Raw genomic sequence first — 18,056 nt, 5'->3', positions numbered from 1 at the left:
TTTTGCGGCCACATGTGATAAAACGGTAACACTTAACAAGAAGCTGAGCTGGAAATAACTGTCTCTGCGGGGAAGGTTCTAATAAAACGGGAACAACGTTATTGGAAACAAAAAGATTCTGGTTACTCATTTGTGCTAAAACATTTCTAAGCTAAAGAAAACTATCAGAGTGACTGGCAGGAGGTGCCCAGCAGGCCCGGGCAGCAGGGTGGTTATTACACAGATAAACACACTCCATGAGAACAGTGGGGGGGGGGGGGGGGGGGGGCAGATTTGAAACACAAACAAGCTTTAGAACAAAATCCCACTACACTACTCATCTACTCAAGACTGCAAGTACCCTCCCCGGAGACATGCACAATTGAAGCAGGTGTGAAAGGGCCAAGATGCAAACAGAACAGATGAAAGAAAGAGCACTCAAGAGGCCACACCATGGCACACACTGCAAACTCCGCAAGATTTAAGCACTCCACCATTATCTAGATCACAGTTGGACCACCCAGTGAATCTGGCAGTAATTAGGAAGGGGGGTGATTTTAAGGGGATGAGAAGCAGAGCAGAGGTGGGCTGCTTACATCATATCTATGCATGCCTTGTGAATGTAATCTGCATGGGGAAATAGAAATGAAAGTCTGCGTTGAGAACACAAATAAAATTAACATTAAAACATTGAACATCGTTATGGCCGCTTTCACACAAGAGTATAGAAACACGTCCGTAACAGAGATCCGTATTGTGGAGGCAAATAAAATAGATCATGCTATATTTTTGAAAAACACTTTCATTTGATTAGCCCTATAGATTTACATTAGCTCCAAATTATGGTCCCCTCGACACGGGCCTAATACGGAGCAGAAATACACTCGTCTAAAAGCGGCCTATAGGTTATTGGCACAGAGGCCAGACACAACATGGCTCAATGGAAAAGGATACACAATCGCAGAGGTTCATACCGTCAGAATGGGGAGAGGATCTCAAGCAGGTATTCAGCTCCTGAACTCATGGAAGTGTTGGATTGAAACGTTAAATGTAATTGCAACTTTTTTAAAAAACATTTCCAGTCTGTCAGGATTGACATGGTTATGGCTTAACTTAGTAGTCATTTATATCTTGGATTTTTTAGTGTCCATATAAAACCACATTTTCTATATTGTAAAGGTAAAGTCCCCTGGTCGTGACCAACTCCTAGAATGACGTCACACAGTGACGTTTTGTTGGTAGACTGTTTTTGCGGGGTGGTTTGCCATTGCCTTCCCCAGTCATCTTTACCAACCCAGCAAGTTGGGTACTCATTTTACCGACCTCGGAAAGATGGAAGGCTGAGTCAAACCTTGAGCCGGCTACCTGAATCATGCGGTGATTAAACCCGCAACCTTCAGGTCGTGAGTGAGAGCTTAGGACTGCTGCCTTAACACTCTGCGCCACACGAGGCTCTGTTTTATATATCACTTAAACTTCAATCATTTAAAAGGTGTTGTCTCCTTAATATAACTCCTTTATATACTAAAGACAACCAGGTAAATTCGACATCAGATATCCCCAACAACTAGGGAAAGCTCCAGCTGGCCATACATAATGGATGAAGGCGCTGGGTTCACCATAGTAAATAAGTGGTGAACTAGGCAGTCATTGTATGTTCTCTTCAATAAACATTAGTAGTAGGCTTGATGCACACTAGACATATCTGCGAGTTGCGCCTGTGAGACTAGAACGCAAATTGCACTGGACAGTGGTGGTTGTTGTTAGCCGTTTTGTTGTTCACGACCCTAAAGGCGAGCTCCCTTCATGTTTTTCAGCTTTTGCACTGCTTTCAGTTGTCTGATATCCATGCCAGTATCAACTCTGACAGTATCGGCCATTGTGTTCTTTGGCGGTCAGGTCTTCTTTTGCCGCTGACCTGTCCAAGCATTATAGATTTTTCTAGCGACTCTGCTTGAATTACATGGCCAAAATACGTGAGTCTGAGTCTGGCCGTCTTGGCCTCCAGTGATATACACGGACACAAATCTGATATACACAAACATAGCATATTCAAATGTATTGGCATGCCCTATCTCTCATCTATTTAACACACAGGACAAGGATATGACATGAGTTTTTTCCTGCGGACGATATGAAAAACGTCTATGTGTACAGCCTCATAGACTATAATGTGTCTATGTACTGTCAATAGAATTACACAGACAGTACACGGCTCCAAAATATGCAAGTGAGCACCCAGTTTTAATGTGCTATTCAGTGTAATATCATTTTTGTGCATAGCGGGATTAGGGTTGCAAACCGTTCTGAAATTCCTGAACAGTCTGTAAAAATAAGGCACTTTTTTTCCAGTGTCTGTAAAAAAAAAAAGATGGTTCTATGATATTTTTTTGAGGCTGGTGGAACTTGAGCGGGTTACTATGACTGTCATTATTGATAATTTCCAGCTGACGGTAAATGCTGGTAATGAGCTCATATCATTATCTGGCCTATAAACATCTATCACCTATAATCTTCATTATTCATTACGCTTTTCCAATGTGTCCGTAAAAAATGTTGTCTGACGGTGATTTTTGGATAAGTAGTCCAAAAAAAAGAGAAATTCAAGTTGGCAACCCTGAGCAGGACAGTAGTGCTTACTTGTAGAGAGCAAGTCCAGGACAAGGAATATAGAGCTTTATGAAGAAGAAGCCTTGAGACATTGATTGTGCGCTCACTTTAGTGGACTATTTATATACAAACCTGGCGAACCCCCTTTCCTTGAGCCTCACTTTACTGCATTGCTGCTTATACATAACATCTAAGAAAGGACAATGGATGGAAATACAATGATTTTACCTTTTTCCATTGGAATCACGAAGTGCAGCTTTGCTCATCTCCCTGGACCTGGTCTCGATCTCCTGGACTTGTTCTAATAGTGTTTTATCATAGGAGTGCTTGGCTCTGTAAAGATAAAGCATAAATAGATAATAAGCATAAAGATCTAATCTTTCAATTTTATTTACTCAAAGCGGCCGGACTTTCCCAATTTTAACTATCAAGTACATTTGCTTAAATTAGTCCTATAGAGTGCAGTTTAATTACAATGGAGAAGTCGCTATATAAAAGTTGAGCTGGAAGTCTAGATTTACAAAGTATTGGTTGTTTGTATTATGTCTACACTTGACTGTACACAAGTCTAGTTCAAGGGGTTATCCAACCGACAAATATTGATGACCTTATATCAGGATAGCCCATCAATATCTGATTGGTGGGATTGGGATTGGTGGGCTCTGGAATCCTGCCAATCAGTTCCTTAAAGAGACTGTGGCACTCAGAATGCCCAGTATAAATAACATGGTGTTCTGAGCTCTCACATGCTCAGATGGCAACACTGAAGAGGCCATGGCACTTGCATGAGTACTGCGGCCCCTTTAATCAGCTGATCAGGGGGATCCCGAGCCCACCGACACTGATCCCACCGAGCCTGCACCACCACCAAGCCGATACTGATGACCTCCTCTATTGTGAAAGAGTTGTAAAATCTCATCACCTTGTTTGCTAATGTGCTTCTCTGTGGATTTTACATGCACAAATCTGCAGACTACTTTCCGACAAGCGAACTTTAACTCTGCACTTGGTCTATATTTTGCTGACCGTAATACGGTCATTGATATTATTTTCTATGGGACAAATATGGATGCGTATTTGGCTAGTAGAAAATAAAACCAAATACGGAGGCAAACATGGATGAAATTCTAACGACATACGGTATGAATGTCATCTGTATGGGTGCTTTTAAACTGAACAATCATCGTTAAAAATAAAATAAATATGTTACGAGTATGGCAATAAGAGCGGGAGATGGCTGGCGAGGGCTCTACATCCCCGAATGTCCCAGACAAACATACTCTCCATCAACACATCCGATGAGTCGGTCGCCCACGCCCCAGAGGGAATCCTGGAGGCATTTAGAACTTTCTACTCCAGACTTTATAACATCCAGCGCCCATCAACTCCATACGAGGCAGAATTAAAAGCCACCACAACACAATATATACAGCAAAACGTCGCAAATACTATTCCGGCCGAAGAGGCGGCAGCCCTCGAGGAGGATATCACTCCTTCGGAGCTATCTCAAGCTCTGAAGGACCTGAAAATAGGGAAGAGCCCCGGGCCGGACGGGTTCACACCGCGGTTCTATAAGAAACTAGGTGGACAACTGTCAGATCTCTTACTGGAAGCGTTTAACGCGGCCTCTAGGGGCTGTCCATTCCCTCCTCAGGCGTTGCAGGCCCATATAGTGATGATATTAAAACCAGGGAAGGACCCTCTTTCTTGCAATAGCTACAGATCCATCTCCCTTATCAACAGCAATCTTAAAATATTCTCCAAGATTTTGGCAACCCGGTTGAAACCTCTTGTCCCTCGCTTGATTCACCCGGATCAGGTCGGGTTCGTCCCGGGTAGAGAGGCCTGGAACAATACAATTAAAATACTGTCCCTGATCAATAAGGCACGCAACACCCACGCCCTCTTGTGCCTTTTGGCCGTTGATGTGGAGAAGGCCTTCGATAGGGTGAGCTGGGGGGTACCTGGAGGAGGTGTTGCGGGGGTAGGTCTGGGCTCGAGGGTCCTTTCCAGAATAATCGCCCTTTACAGCTCCCCGTCCGCGCAAATTAGAGTTAATGGACTCCGGTCAGAACCCTTCAAAATTCATAACGGCACCAGACAGGGCTGCCCACTCTCCCCGATTCTTTACATTCTACCAATGGAACCCATGGCAGAGGCCCTGAGAAGGAACCCAGATGTGCGTGGGGTGGTTGATCAGGGCAGAACCCATAAGTTACCATTTTTGCAGATGATCTACTGTTATATGTCACAAATCCACGTATCTCCCTACCGGGGATTATAGCAGAATTGTCCAGGTACGGGAAGCTCAGCAATTTTAAAATTAACTCCCAAAAATCAGAAATTCTTAATATTTCTCTTCCAACGAACGAAGTCAATATTCTGAGAGAATCCTTCCCCTTTATCTGGAGAGAGAACTCTCTAAAATACTTGGGAATACATATCCCGGCAGACATAGCTGACTCCTACGATCTAAACTTCAGACCTCTGCTATCTGTATTTGAGACGGAACTGGAGGATTGGTCAAAAATTAACCTATCATGGTTTGGAAGAATTAATGCTCTAAAGATGAACATTCTCCCTAGATTACTATACGTCCTCCAGACAGTTCCATATGACCTCCCCAGGCATTTATTCACACAATTGCAGAGGGCTATGATTAGATTTGTCTGGAGAGGCCTCCCCCCCAGAATAAGCCATAAAAATCTAACTAGACCCAAAAATTCAGGCAGGACTGGCCTGCCAGATCTTGAACTCTATCATAAAGCAGCCATGGGAAGGTGTATCTTGGACATATTGCTTTGCGTAGATCGAAAGGCCTGGGTACCGCTGGAAATAGGTCAGAACCAGTTCAACTTGGGGAGAGCCTTTTGGATCCTGGGAGGGGTAGACTGGAGAGGAGTGGGAGCTAAGCCACTCGCCCTGAGCATCCTCGGGGCCTGGACCCACCTGAGTAGGAATAAGAGGGTGATTACGTGCCCTTGGTCCTTGACCCCTCTTACCGGAAACTCTCAGATCCAGGCTACATTGAGGACGGAGGTTCTGTCCTTCTTACCAACCATCCTAGGCCTCATGCTTGCAATGTCTTGGATCTGCAGGGCATGCGCTCCTTAAGAGATCTTGTAGAAGGCCAGGAAACGAAACCAGGAGCATGGATGCAATAGCTCCAAGTGAGGGATTACCTAGGATCACTAAAAGCCCCCGCCTCATTAAGACCAGAACTTACACCTTTCGAAAAGCTGTGCGTGGTCTCGGAGCCTCCCCCTCATGTGGTCTCTCTGCTGCACGGGTTGTTGTTGGACACTAAGAATGGGGAAGAATGGCCGAGATAGGAGCCAGTGTGGGAGGAGTCGCTCGGAAGACGTGTCCCCGAGGAGCTCTGGAACAAGTCCTACGCCCTTATACACAAAATGTCTATCTCGATTAAAGCACAGGAACTAAATTATAAAATAGTATGGCAGTGGTACAGGACCCTGGACAAACTTAACAGAATATTCCCAACGACCCCTGGAGAATGTTGGAGGTGCGGCCTGGATACTGGAAATATGCTCAACATCTGGTGGAGTTGCTCGTTAATTGCACCGCTTTGAGGCGACATTACTAGGCTATAGGAGCGGTGTGCGGGATATCCCTGGTCCTCACTCCTGAGATTGCTCTCCTGTCTATGCTCCCAGGCTCTATCCCACAAGCCAAGAAGGGCCTCCTGAGACATTTTATTATGGCAATGCGCCATATTATCCCCTGCATTGGAAGCAGAGGGGAGCGCTAACAAGGGCTATGTGAGCAGAGTCACTACATTACATCAGGTACATGGAGGAGCTCAGGAGTTCCGACCTGGATGAGGATCAGGGAGTCGACGGCTTCTCCAACACCTGGACAGCGTGGATAGTTTATAAGGGCTCTGCGGCGTTTGATGGTTCAGTATAGGAGTCGGGGTGGCGAGCCCCCCCCCCCCGACCTTGGAACAGCACCCTACCTCAACTCTAACAGGCGCAGGTTCGAGGCGGAGAGTCTTGCTCCCCCCTCTCTTCCCCCCCCCCACCCTCCACTCTCTCTCCCTTTTCTCGTCTCTCCCTTGTATCTTGAGTCTCCTTCCCCCCTCTCCCCTTATCCCCTCATTTCTCCTCGTCTTCTTTTCCTTTCTCTCCATTAAGTTGCTTCAGAATGTTGTTACAAGAGGTCGGTGGCATGCGACAGGCTCGCCCATATAAACATACATACTTTTGCCCCTTCATTATACCCTGGCGATATCTAGCCGTGGGATTTATCCACCAATTTATCCTTAGGGTGTCTTAGCCCAATACTGGAGGGGCCCTTAAGTGGCCCCCTCCAGGGAGGCATGGGCCAGCAGGTCGCATGGTACATTCCCATGTTTATTAAATGTGTTTCGCTATATATGCCAATTTCTGCAATATTTTGTTATTAAATTCAGAACCAGGCCTCGGCCTGAATCTAGGATGTTTTTTCACTGTTATTAACCAAATTTTATTCAATTTCCCCCCCATTTTTGGGTATGCCAATAGAATGCAACCGACTATATGTCACTCAATACCGCAATGTATTCCTTTGTAATCTCGATAAGTCGGTCTTGTTCAAGATATTGTGTTGAATGCGATTTACCAAAGGAAAATCAATAAATACATTTTTGAAAGAAAAATAAAATAAATAGCTAAATCGCTTGAATTTGAGCGATAATTGTTCAGTGTAAACATTGTGCATGTAAATGTGAATGACTAAACAATTTGCGAGCGAACAATTTATCTGCCTGTATAAACAGGCTGCACGAGAAAACAAGGGAACTCTGACATCATTTGCTCCTGCAAATGTAAAAGCACCCTAACATGTCCGTATTACAGATCTTTATTATAAACATGTGACAATATGTTTATTTGATAATAGCCAAATCTGTAGTTTTTCCACATCATGTGGATTCACCCTAAGACCTCATTCAGACAAACGTACTTTTTTGCGTGCCTATGTGCGTGAAGAAAATGTGCTCCTCGCTTATGCTGAAAATGCATGCACAGGCGAAGTTTACACATGAAACTTTGTCCATTCATTAGAGCAGCTGCTTCACAACGGTGCCCCCATCATTGAACACTGTGACAGCATTGTCACAGTGTTTAGTGTTGATGGGACTGCAGTGGGGACGGAAGAATCCCCTGCCACAGCTGTCACGGAGGACTGCGATGCCATCCTATTGCTTTCAATGGAGCCAGCACTGCTGCCACTCTATTGAAAGCAATGAGATGAAGGCAACCCATGCAGCGATAATTTTCTGGGAGGATGGGAGCTTTAAATATAAGCCATACCCCGAAAATCATCCCTAGCTGTAGAAAAAAAAAGTGAACTCACCTAGAAGCGTTGTCTGGCTCTTCTCCCCATCCCCAGCAGTCTTCTTCTGTATTTTTGGTGGCCAGGAATTGAAAAATCAATCCCTGCCTCAAGAAAGCGCTGTCTCTGATTGGCTGAGTGCTGTGATCAATCAGACGCAGTGCTCAGCTGCCATTCAATGAATGGCTGAGCGCTGCCTTTGACTGGTCCCAGCACTCAGCCAATCAGAGGCAGCACTTTATGGAAGAGGGGATTTTTTTAATCCACTGCCACCAGAATACAGAACAAGTGCTGTCACAGTGCTCAGTGATGAGGAGACTCCCAGCGGGGATTAATGGAACCCTCCGGGAGTTCCCTCATCCCTGTGGGGACTAAGGGGTTAACAGCAGGACATTTAAAAGGTGCTTCTGGCCAGAAGCACCTTTTAAATGCCCTGCTGTAAGCAGAGGCAAAGCTATTCGCTGTGCAGGAGTTTCCATTAACTCCTGCTCCCCTTAGGAGTCAATGGAAACTCCTGCAAAACGAGGATAGAACATAGGTGCGCGCTGTTTTGCGCTTCAAATTCCACGCATATGAACGCTTTTATAGGAACAAAACAAAACACACGCTCGTCTGAATGAGGCCTAAAGGTGACGTTTTCCTGCCCATGGAACTGACAAAGCTCAACATATTTGACAGGTAGTTGTGTGCCATGGAGTAATAGGACACCGACAAATATCTAATATACTGCAGTTCAAAAGTATAGCAGTATATTGTACATGTATCCTATTGGGACAAAAAAAATTGTAAAAATAAGTTTATTAAAGTGTTTCTAAGTATCAAAAAAACATTACAAAACCCTTTACAGTATATAAATAAAACTTTACACAATTAAAAAAAATTAACAGAATTGGTATTGCCACATCAATGAGTGGAACAGGTTGCCACAGGAGGTGGTGAGTTCTTCAATGGAGCAGGAGGTTGGACCCAATGACCCTGGAGGTCCCTTCCAACTCTACCATTCTATGATTTATCCATAAAAGTCCAATGTATTAAAATATTGAAATATAATATCCCATGTGGTACAAGCCGTCATAAAATAATACACAATGCCAGAATTGCGCTGTTTTCGTCACACAAGAAATTGAATAAAGATCAAAAAGTTGTATTCACCCCAAAATTGTACCAGCAGAAACTACAGCTTACCCCCCTCATAAGTGCTATTGAAAAGCCCCTTGGAAATGACACGGCTCAACCTAGTTGACAATACCTGTTCACAGTGGGTTAAAATAGTACAAAAACTACTGCAACCAGAAAACCATTCTCAATTGAAAAGTCAAGAAAAGACAGAAATAAAATAATTGAGACTCTCAGCGCTGAGAGCTACAAAAAGCATCACTTCACAAACAAGGATCCCATCTTCAGGGAATGACATTCGCTTCAATTATTGACAGTGAGAAATTCTGCAGCAGCCGTGCCAGAAGCGGGAGGTGTAATTGTGCCTTGGAACGCTCTCCATAATGTCATAACATGTGAATTGAAGAGCAGCATGCCCCAGATTTGTTTATTCAGACAGGCACTAGAGATGTCAACTAACAAAAAAGGGAGCTAATCAGATAATAGAACAATCATCTTCCAGCAGGGTGTCCTGGAATAAGCTCCGCGGGCCACACAGCAGATAGTTATGGAATGCCACCAATGAATACAGAAGGCTATTAGCACAACAATGTATCAGTGCACTATGAGGGGACATGAGACAAACATAAAAGAAGACATTACAAAAATATGACAGCAGTATATAGATTGGAAGGAGCCGGGAGAATAGGACTATTTAACATATGTCACTTATTCAGATGAGAAGTGAAGTTTTCGATGCGACTACTGTATATACCACATGCCTGACTACTCAATACATTGTGCAATATGAAACTTTCCCTGCATTGGTCACTAAGAAGCTGCATCTGATCAACAAGGCAGCTTGATTTAAAGACGGTGTAACTTCTGCAACTGTTTTATACGGCCCTGCAAAATAGAATGTGAAGGAACTTTGTACACAGTTTTGGTTAAAGGGTTTTCCAATATTCTATGGGCAGGCAATGGGTTAAAGGGGTTGTCAGACGATTTTTTTTTTTAAACAAGTGATCATGTTATAAAATAACAAAATAAACCATACTCGCCTCTCTTTTCCCGCGGAGGGCCCAATGATGCCGATCTCTGCTGACAGTGGAAGTTACTCGACTGCTGCAGCCAATCAGAGGCCACAGCATCACAGTTCCGAACTCCTGGCATCATGGCGCCCAGGATGTGAGAGCTGATGCAAGGAGAATGGGTGGCAACACTGCAGCCTCTGGCTGAAGCAGTCATATGACTTCCAATGTCACCGGCATAGTTGCAGGACCCACTGCTGCATTTGGCAGGGGGGTTAGAAGAGTTGGATATGGTTTATTTTGTTAGTTTTTAACACGGCCACTTACTTAAAAAATGTTTTCAGTAGGACTACCCCCTTTAAAATAAAAGAAATCTAAAAACATCTCGGGCTCCCTCAAATGGCCTCCCCGATTCAGCGCAAGAGCCCCATTCCGTGCTGGAGGAGATTGCATCAGCTAAGTGCCATTCATTATGCATATGACCCTTCAGTAAACCATCGTCTTCAGCGGTTATAAAGCCATGAACAGCATGTGAGGGCAGCAGCTTCTTCCGGGGTCAAGGATCGGGCTGGATCAGGACATACATTTGAGTATGACTATTTGCAAAGTTGTTTAATATATATTTTTAATTTCAAATGATTTGGAGCAGTAAAATACTTGCAAAAGTGTCAATATTCTCTGACCTCTTCACACAATCTGACTTTAATTAACATCAGATGTGTGTGGGGTTTCAATGGAGCGGGCTCAAGAGCCGAACACACTCCATACACAGTGGGTGCCAGCTGTCAAACATAGTTGACACCGTGCCATAGTGCCTGAGATCGGAGATAATGTTGAACTTGGCTGTTAACCTTGTAGATGCTGTGGTCAACAATAACAGCAGCATTTAAATGGCTGGACAGAGGGAGGGGGCTTCCTCTGTCCCCCAATTGGCACCCTGTGACAAGATTTGTTTGTGTTGTTAGTGCAGGGACTCAAAATAATGAGGACCCGTGACATAGGTTGCAGCTTGTGTATTTTGTCCAAAATAATAACCAAAACCTTTTATTTATCTGTATTTATTGTTATTTTTACGGAAAGCAGTCAGGCTTTAAAATACTGGGGCAGCCCGGCGGTCAGTACTAGCTAATCGGAGCTAATAACCTTTATAATTTAAATCCCCTGATTGATGTTCTGGGGTCTTGTATGCCCCCCTCCCCTGTGATGAGATCGCAGGTTACCGTTCAGGTGTCATGGTAGCCATGGGCCTTCTAAAAGGCTGTCATAGCAGAATGCCTATCAAGCCATGTCAGTGGGGTGGCTTGATAGAATGCCTGTTAGATCGCAGTATAATAAAATGCTTTGGCATTACATCATACTGCAGAAGCAATCAAAGCTTCGGGGGTTGTTGTCCCCTCTGGGGACTAAAAAAAGTTAAGTAAGTTGAAAAAAGTTGTCCTAATTATTAAACAAAATAAAAAGTAATAAAAGTTTAAAATAAAACCCTTTTGCTATATTTATAAAAAAATAATCTAAATAATAAAACAAAAATACATATTTGGTATTGCTGCGTCTGTAAAAGTCTGATCTATTAAAGTAATACTGTACGGTGAAAGTCAGAAGAAAAAAAACAAAAGAAGGCCAGAAATGCTCTTTTTTGGTCACCCCGTCTACAAGAAAAAATGTAATAAAATGCAATCAAAAAGTCGTATCTACTTCAGAATACCAACAGAAACTACAGGATGTCACGCACAAAATGAGCCCTTGCACAACTATATCGACGAAAAAATTAAAAATGTATTGTGCGCAGAATATGGCGGCAGAAAGTAATTTTAAAAAATTAAATTTAAATATCTTTGAAAAAAATGAAAGTAGTGCAGCAAAAAAATCCAAAACATAAATTTGGTATTGTAGTAATCGTACTGATCCAAGAATAGATTTATCATGTCATTTTCGTTACAGTGTGTACGTCGCAGAAACAAGATGCACCCAAATATGTTGGAATTTAGTTTTTTTTCCGTTTCATCCCACTTTTTTTTTAACGTTTTTCAGGACATTATATGTTTCTTTAAATAGTACTATTGAAAACTACAACTTGTTCTGCAAAAATGAAGCCCTCAGACAGTGAAGCCGATGGATAAATAGAGGAGTTATAATTTTTTAAAAGGGGGGATGAAAAACCGAAAATGGAAAAAAAGGCCACGTCCTTAAGTTTTTTAAGTATTGAAAAAAGTAAAAGAAAACTTTTACGAATATACGCATAAAAAAACACAGTGAAAAAAAGTAAATAATTGTTATCACAACATTAGTAAAAGTCTGATCTATTAAAATATTGCATAAGGCGCCCTGTCCACGGCCATGACGGAGTATCGCTAGCGATATTCCACCGCAGGGGAGCAGGGGGAAGAACTGACAGGTCTCCGTGCTGAGCCTATCTGACAGATAGGCTCACCGCAGAGAATCGTGGCAAATTGCAGCATGCCACGATTTGAATCCCGCAAGTGGAGAATCGCTATGTTTCTCTGCTCGGGGACGTCGGGGCTGCGCTTTCCATAGTAAGTCTATGTAAAACGTTCACTACGTTACCCGCGGCCGGATTATTGCCGCGGATAACACAATGAACTATTGCCCGTGGACAGGAGGCCTTATGTGTTCTGCATGATGAACGCTTTCAGAAAAAAAATACACAATGCCATAATTGCACAGTTTTAGGCCTCATGTCCACGGGCGAATCGGATTCCACATACGGGAACCCGCAGCAGAATCCGACCCTGCAGATTTTTTTACGTACCTGTTCGGGTCTTCATTTTCTCCTCTGCAGATGTGTGTGGGTGAGCTGCCGCACATGCACAGTATAGATTTTTTTTTAAATTTCCTGCTTTCCCGCGGAATCTGTGTCCCATCCGCAATTTAATTGCGGACAGGCATGGATCAGACGGCTTCCATTGACTTTAATGGAAGCCGCCTGTGTAGGAACCACAAAATGGAGCATGCTAAATTTTGTTTTCCGTACCAGAAGGATTAAGCTGCGGACGCCAATGTCTCCTTATGGGCGGCCTGAATTCTGCAATTCAAATCCACCCGTGGACATAAGGCCTAAGCTTCCTGTTCTCCCAAAAAAGGAGTAAAAAGTGATGAAAAAGTCATATGTACCCTGTAATTTAGAGTAATGACTTAACTTTCATGATAGTCTAAGGGTATCGTAGCCTTATCAGGTATGCCTAATTATTATTACGATGCATCGGAGGAGGAAACATGTGACACAGTATGGTGCCTCAGGCTCTCTTCTGAAGCACGTCTATTGAATACATCTTATTATAGGAAATCTGATGTACGCTGATGACATGCTCGCCCCCCCCTTACACCCCTCCCTTAGCATATAATCAAATTACAATTAGCATTCTACAGTGAATAATAGTAAGAATATTGTGTGTGTTAATAAGCATTTCATTACGAATGTCTTACCAGTAATGTAACAATTAAAGTTTAGAATGTATCTTTTTAGGTCACATTTTAGAGAACACTGGGAACAATGCCAGTGCATCTGGGGTCTAAAGACAAAGGACAACTCATCATACCTCCTGCCTTGTGATAAGAAGGCACAAATGCAAGGACATCCAGACCCAAAGAATACAAATTAACTCTAACTGCTGACCCACTGCTTTATGGTGGGTTCACACGAGCGTGTTTTTTTGTAAACTTAGGTGCGCACATACGTCCACACCTAGGTACGAGCAAAAACACGCGTGAACACAGCTGCGTGCTTGTTGTCAATGGAGCCGCGGCTGCTGCTGTGTAAATGAGCTTTATTAATCTAATGCTGGAAACCCCCATTAATAATACATGTAATATTCTCACAGTACATTTGACTGTATGCAAAAGAATTAAAAATAGGGGGGCAAAAAAGCTACCAAATTTCAGTATGTCAAAAACCACAGGGGAAATATTAAAAAAATAGGTGGAAAGTGTGTTGCAAACTTTCAAGTTGCAAATAACCCATTCATACATCATGTATCCATAAATTGAGGAGAGAACATTCTGCCTCCGCACTTCTGTCCCCGACATAAAATCCCTGAACTCCCCGACGGTTTATAAATCACGGTAAACTCTTCCTGCTTGGCTAATGCAGTGTGTAGATAAGAGCCCAGTGTGCGCCCCCCACTAGGCGGGATGTTTATTCTCCCCTGGATTATAGCTAGTAGTAGCAGAAGTGTTTGGGGGTCACCCGGCCTGAATTATGTTATTGTTACCCTGACAACCTCCTAATCCTGCTGTGTGCGACTGGTGATTTGTGGAGAACTTCCTAGCCAAGCCTGAGATGATATTGAGCAAATCCATCACAATCGGCTTTGTTGTCTAATGGCTTGAGTAAGCTTGTTACATCAATTAGTTGGGAAGTGTTATGGAAACTTTGTTTAAAAGGGAATTTACTCTGACAGCGGTGGACTACGACAAGTCACATGTAAACGCCTCAGCTGGAGGATTTCATTGGTTTTTCGCTGAATGTTCCAAATTTTATGACATTGTTTTTCTTGATGAATATTTCTTGCAGATGTATAAATATTTAATGTTTTGCACATGCAAAATGTTTTCTTTAAAACGTCATGGAAATGCGGTACATATACAGCGTATTGCAGACTGTTTATTTGCGGTTAATATATTAATACAGTTCGTACGCTGCTTTGAGAATGGGGCATGGGATTTCGGTTTTGAGGGACTCCAGCTTGGCTTTTATAGGTCATGCAATAATACAATGGACAGCAGGGAGAATGGGAATGAATATGCATCTTATTACTTACGCTTAAAAACTTTTTGAAAACTTCTGACATGTAACATGTCAGAAGTTTTACATGGTGGAGGTCCAAGTGAGGAGATACCCACTGATCGCTAAAATAAACAGGCAGAAGTACCCATTTAGCTGACATCACTAGTGATGTATGGACTATATGGACTTTCTATGGAGTATGTACACCTGCCCAAGCAGTGACAGAAATAGTCAAACAAGTACAGAAGTCAGATAGTGCTTCTTCTGTTTTAGCGATCAAAAGGGGTCTCAGCATCCAGATCCCCACTGACTAAAACGTCTGACACGTCACTATGACATGTCAGAAGTTACTAAAAAGTTAGTTACACTTTAACAACTGTTGCTATCCAAAAACATGACTTCGTAATTTTACTTGCTGCCGGGACAAAAGTTGAGTTAATGGGATCCTATGGGCACACAACCTGCAGCCTGAGGGCTACATTCGACCTGTGATGCCATTATATGTGGTCCCCAACCATCCGGACACAGAAGTGCTCGTTTCTATGTGGCTTTCCCTGTCAAAGAGAAGTGGCACACACTCAGGAGTAGGTAAGTACTAATGATGAAGTGTGTCCCTATCTCTGGTTCCCCCATATATTAGCAGAATCGGGTCTCAGGACCTCTGTTTGGCATTGCAAAATAAGGATTATGAGTTAGAGGTGGCCATCTATGTATCCAATGAAGTTTATGGGAGTTGTGAAATACTGTTACCACAACACCCATCATATACAATGGAGAGAGCTATAGCCATGCACGGTCTCCTCCTCTCTGGAGTGCTGATGGAGAATGAAAAGGAAGACCCAATCTCTCCATGTATGGGAGTCTTTGAAGAGGAACTTGCCCCTATCATACATTTATGGCATGTACTTTTATCAGCTTTCTTTGTATATATTGTTCTGGGACAATAAAAGACACCAACTGGAGATATTGACATCACTTTGAACTATTTGATGGAGCTGTTCGGAACACGTCAGGATCTCCATCTAATTTGCAGCAACTTCAATAAGCTATCCTGTCCGCATAGGCAAATAATCCCGCAGAACCATTTCAACACCTGGTAGAATCTATGTCATGCTGAACTTCTGTGGGTTTTAAAGGCTAGATGGGTGTCTAATAAGGTAGCCATTCAGTGTAGATTTGCTATGCTATTTATAAGAAAATACAAAATGTATTACTGCAAGGTCAGAAATGGTGCCCTGGGTAAGAAAAACGGAGCCTGTTCTCTTCACCGGTTGACAACTTTAGACAGTATTTCTCAAAATGTTAAAATCCCTGGTTGCATAGAGCAGTACTTATGAATTCCAGTACTGAAGTTCTACCAACAGGTAATACTTTCAGGATTTTCTTACTTACAGGAGAAGTAATTATTGTCAGTGCCTCAGAAATTGCCATAGGTGTCCTCGCTCAAGGATATCCTTAAATCATAACATGTCGGGGTATAGGACTGGAGAAGAAGAACACTAGTCTAGTGCAACAAAGGAGTAAATGGTGAATTGATAATGCTCCTGGGGTCCCACCTCAGAGATGAGGGCCATGGGTGCTTGCCCTAAAAATGGCCCTGCACTAATGCCATAAGTGATACTTGCTCTGCCAATTGGCAATGAGTTCTTGTAAGGATATGCTGCATGGTAATAGTGTTTTGCCTTGGTACAAAGTAAGTGTTTTCTGCTCTGTAACTACAAGGAGCTGAGAGACTGTTGTCTAGTGATTAGTCAGACTGTTGAGTAGGCAAATATTTATATGAACAGATGTGCCCTTCAACTCGCGTCTTGCATCTGCACAGTTTAATGGGCTGACAGTTGTGCTGACGACTTAGCTGCGTCTGGGAGAAATCCGTTTGTAGGAACAGTCACTTAGTACGCTAGTTCAGATAAATAATCAGATGGAATGTCAGATCAGCAGGTACCGTCAGATATAATGAGATGTAATATGTGCTTCCTATTAGGAGGTTCTAATACGTGTAAAGTATCATTTGAAGAAACACAATGCTTACAAAGCTGTCCATTTATATAAGCTGCAATGTTGGTGTCATTTCTAGATGAACACTATAAATACTGAATGGTGGCCAGAATGAAGGGAAGGAAACATTATTCCACCTCTAATTAAGATCTATGAGAGTGTTCAATGAGATTTCCCATAAATCTATTAAAAAAGATCTAAAGATCTCCGGCACTTAAAGTAATGAGAAGAAGAGGAGGAAAAATGTATTCCCGGCTATCATCTTCCACTTTATGGAAAGACCTATCTACATAAGGTCAATAGATAGATTACAGAGCTTTTTACATGGCTTGACGATTGGGCAAAACCATTCCTAGGAACGTCCATTGGCCTGATTATTGGGCTATGTGAAGGTGCTACCGATCAATGGATAAATGAGCAAATGCTTGTTCGTTAGATGATCGCATCATTCATAAAAAATTAGCATGGTCAGCCGTGGCACGTCTCCTCATGTAAAGAGGGGACATGCTGCCAATAATGATGAAACTATGGAAAGAAACGATAGCATGAACAATAATTAGAGTCTGAATCGTCCTGTGTAAAGCCTGGTAGACAAGTGTTGATCACGATGATTGGTGCTCATCAACAGGATAACATTCGATGGTGTGAAAGGATCCTGTCTCAGACCTGATTACTTAAAAGCCCCAAATGTGACCCTAAAATAATTTAGCTTAGAAATTAAACACAAATTCACTTCATTGGGTGGCTAACAATATGACTGTTACTACAGCCGCCATATAGGGTTGTCACCTTAGAAATGAGCCAAATGGGCAGCAAGAATGTATCACAGCACAATTAGGAGAAAGTGTCATCTTTCTTTCCCTCCAGCTGCCTCTATTTTCCCTTTGTCTGCAGACCTTTTCTAGATTTTCATAAACTTCCTTAGGATGGTTTTAGGCAGGACGACTATCATACCTGTGTGCTTTTGCATAGGAGCGATAGTTGTTCAGTGAATAGAGGGGGAGCATGTTGGAGAGCTCTTTGGGCCACTCACCTCCATTCACTGCAAACAGGCAGTCCTAAAAAGAAGAATAACTGCCTGTTTATACTGAGCGAAAAGTGACAGCGCTGTGGAATAAGTTGGCGCTATAGAAAAAAAGTTTATTATTCTGAAACAGAATGACCAGCAACTACTAAGCAACTTCTCGCTCAGTACCCTGTCAGGTGCCAACAGTCACAGCTCGTTTGAGCAATTATTTGAGCAACTATCAGCCTGTGTAGAAGTA

At 42.8% G+C, this 18,056-nt stretch overlaps 1 protein-coding gene across 1 annotated transcript in view; it reads right to left on the bottom strand.

Moving 5' to 3' along the window:
* Positions 1 to 18,056, bottom strand: part of ATP8A2 (ATPase phospholipid transporting 8A2) — a 565,764-nt gene that overhangs the window by 38,334 nt on the left and 509,374 nt on the right. Inside the window, exon 36 of the mRNA XM_066588982.1 lies at positions 2,818 to 2,922. Within this exon, the coding sequence (XP_066445079.1) occupies positions 2,818 to 2,922 (105 nt within the window). The remainder of the gene's footprint in view (positions 1 to 2,817; positions 2,923 to 18,056) is intronic.

The sequence above is a fragment of the Eleutherodactylus coqui genome, chromosome 1, assembly GCF_035609145.1.
Source record: "Eleutherodactylus coqui strain aEleCoq1 chromosome 1, aEleCoq1.hap1, whole genome shotgun sequence".
Lineage (NCBI taxonomy): Eukaryota > Metazoa > Chordata > Amphibia > Anura > Eleutherodactylidae > Eleutherodactylus > Eleutherodactylus coqui.
The sequence above is the reverse complement of the archived record's forward strand: the minus strand, read 5'-3'. Positions and strand labels throughout refer to the sequence as shown.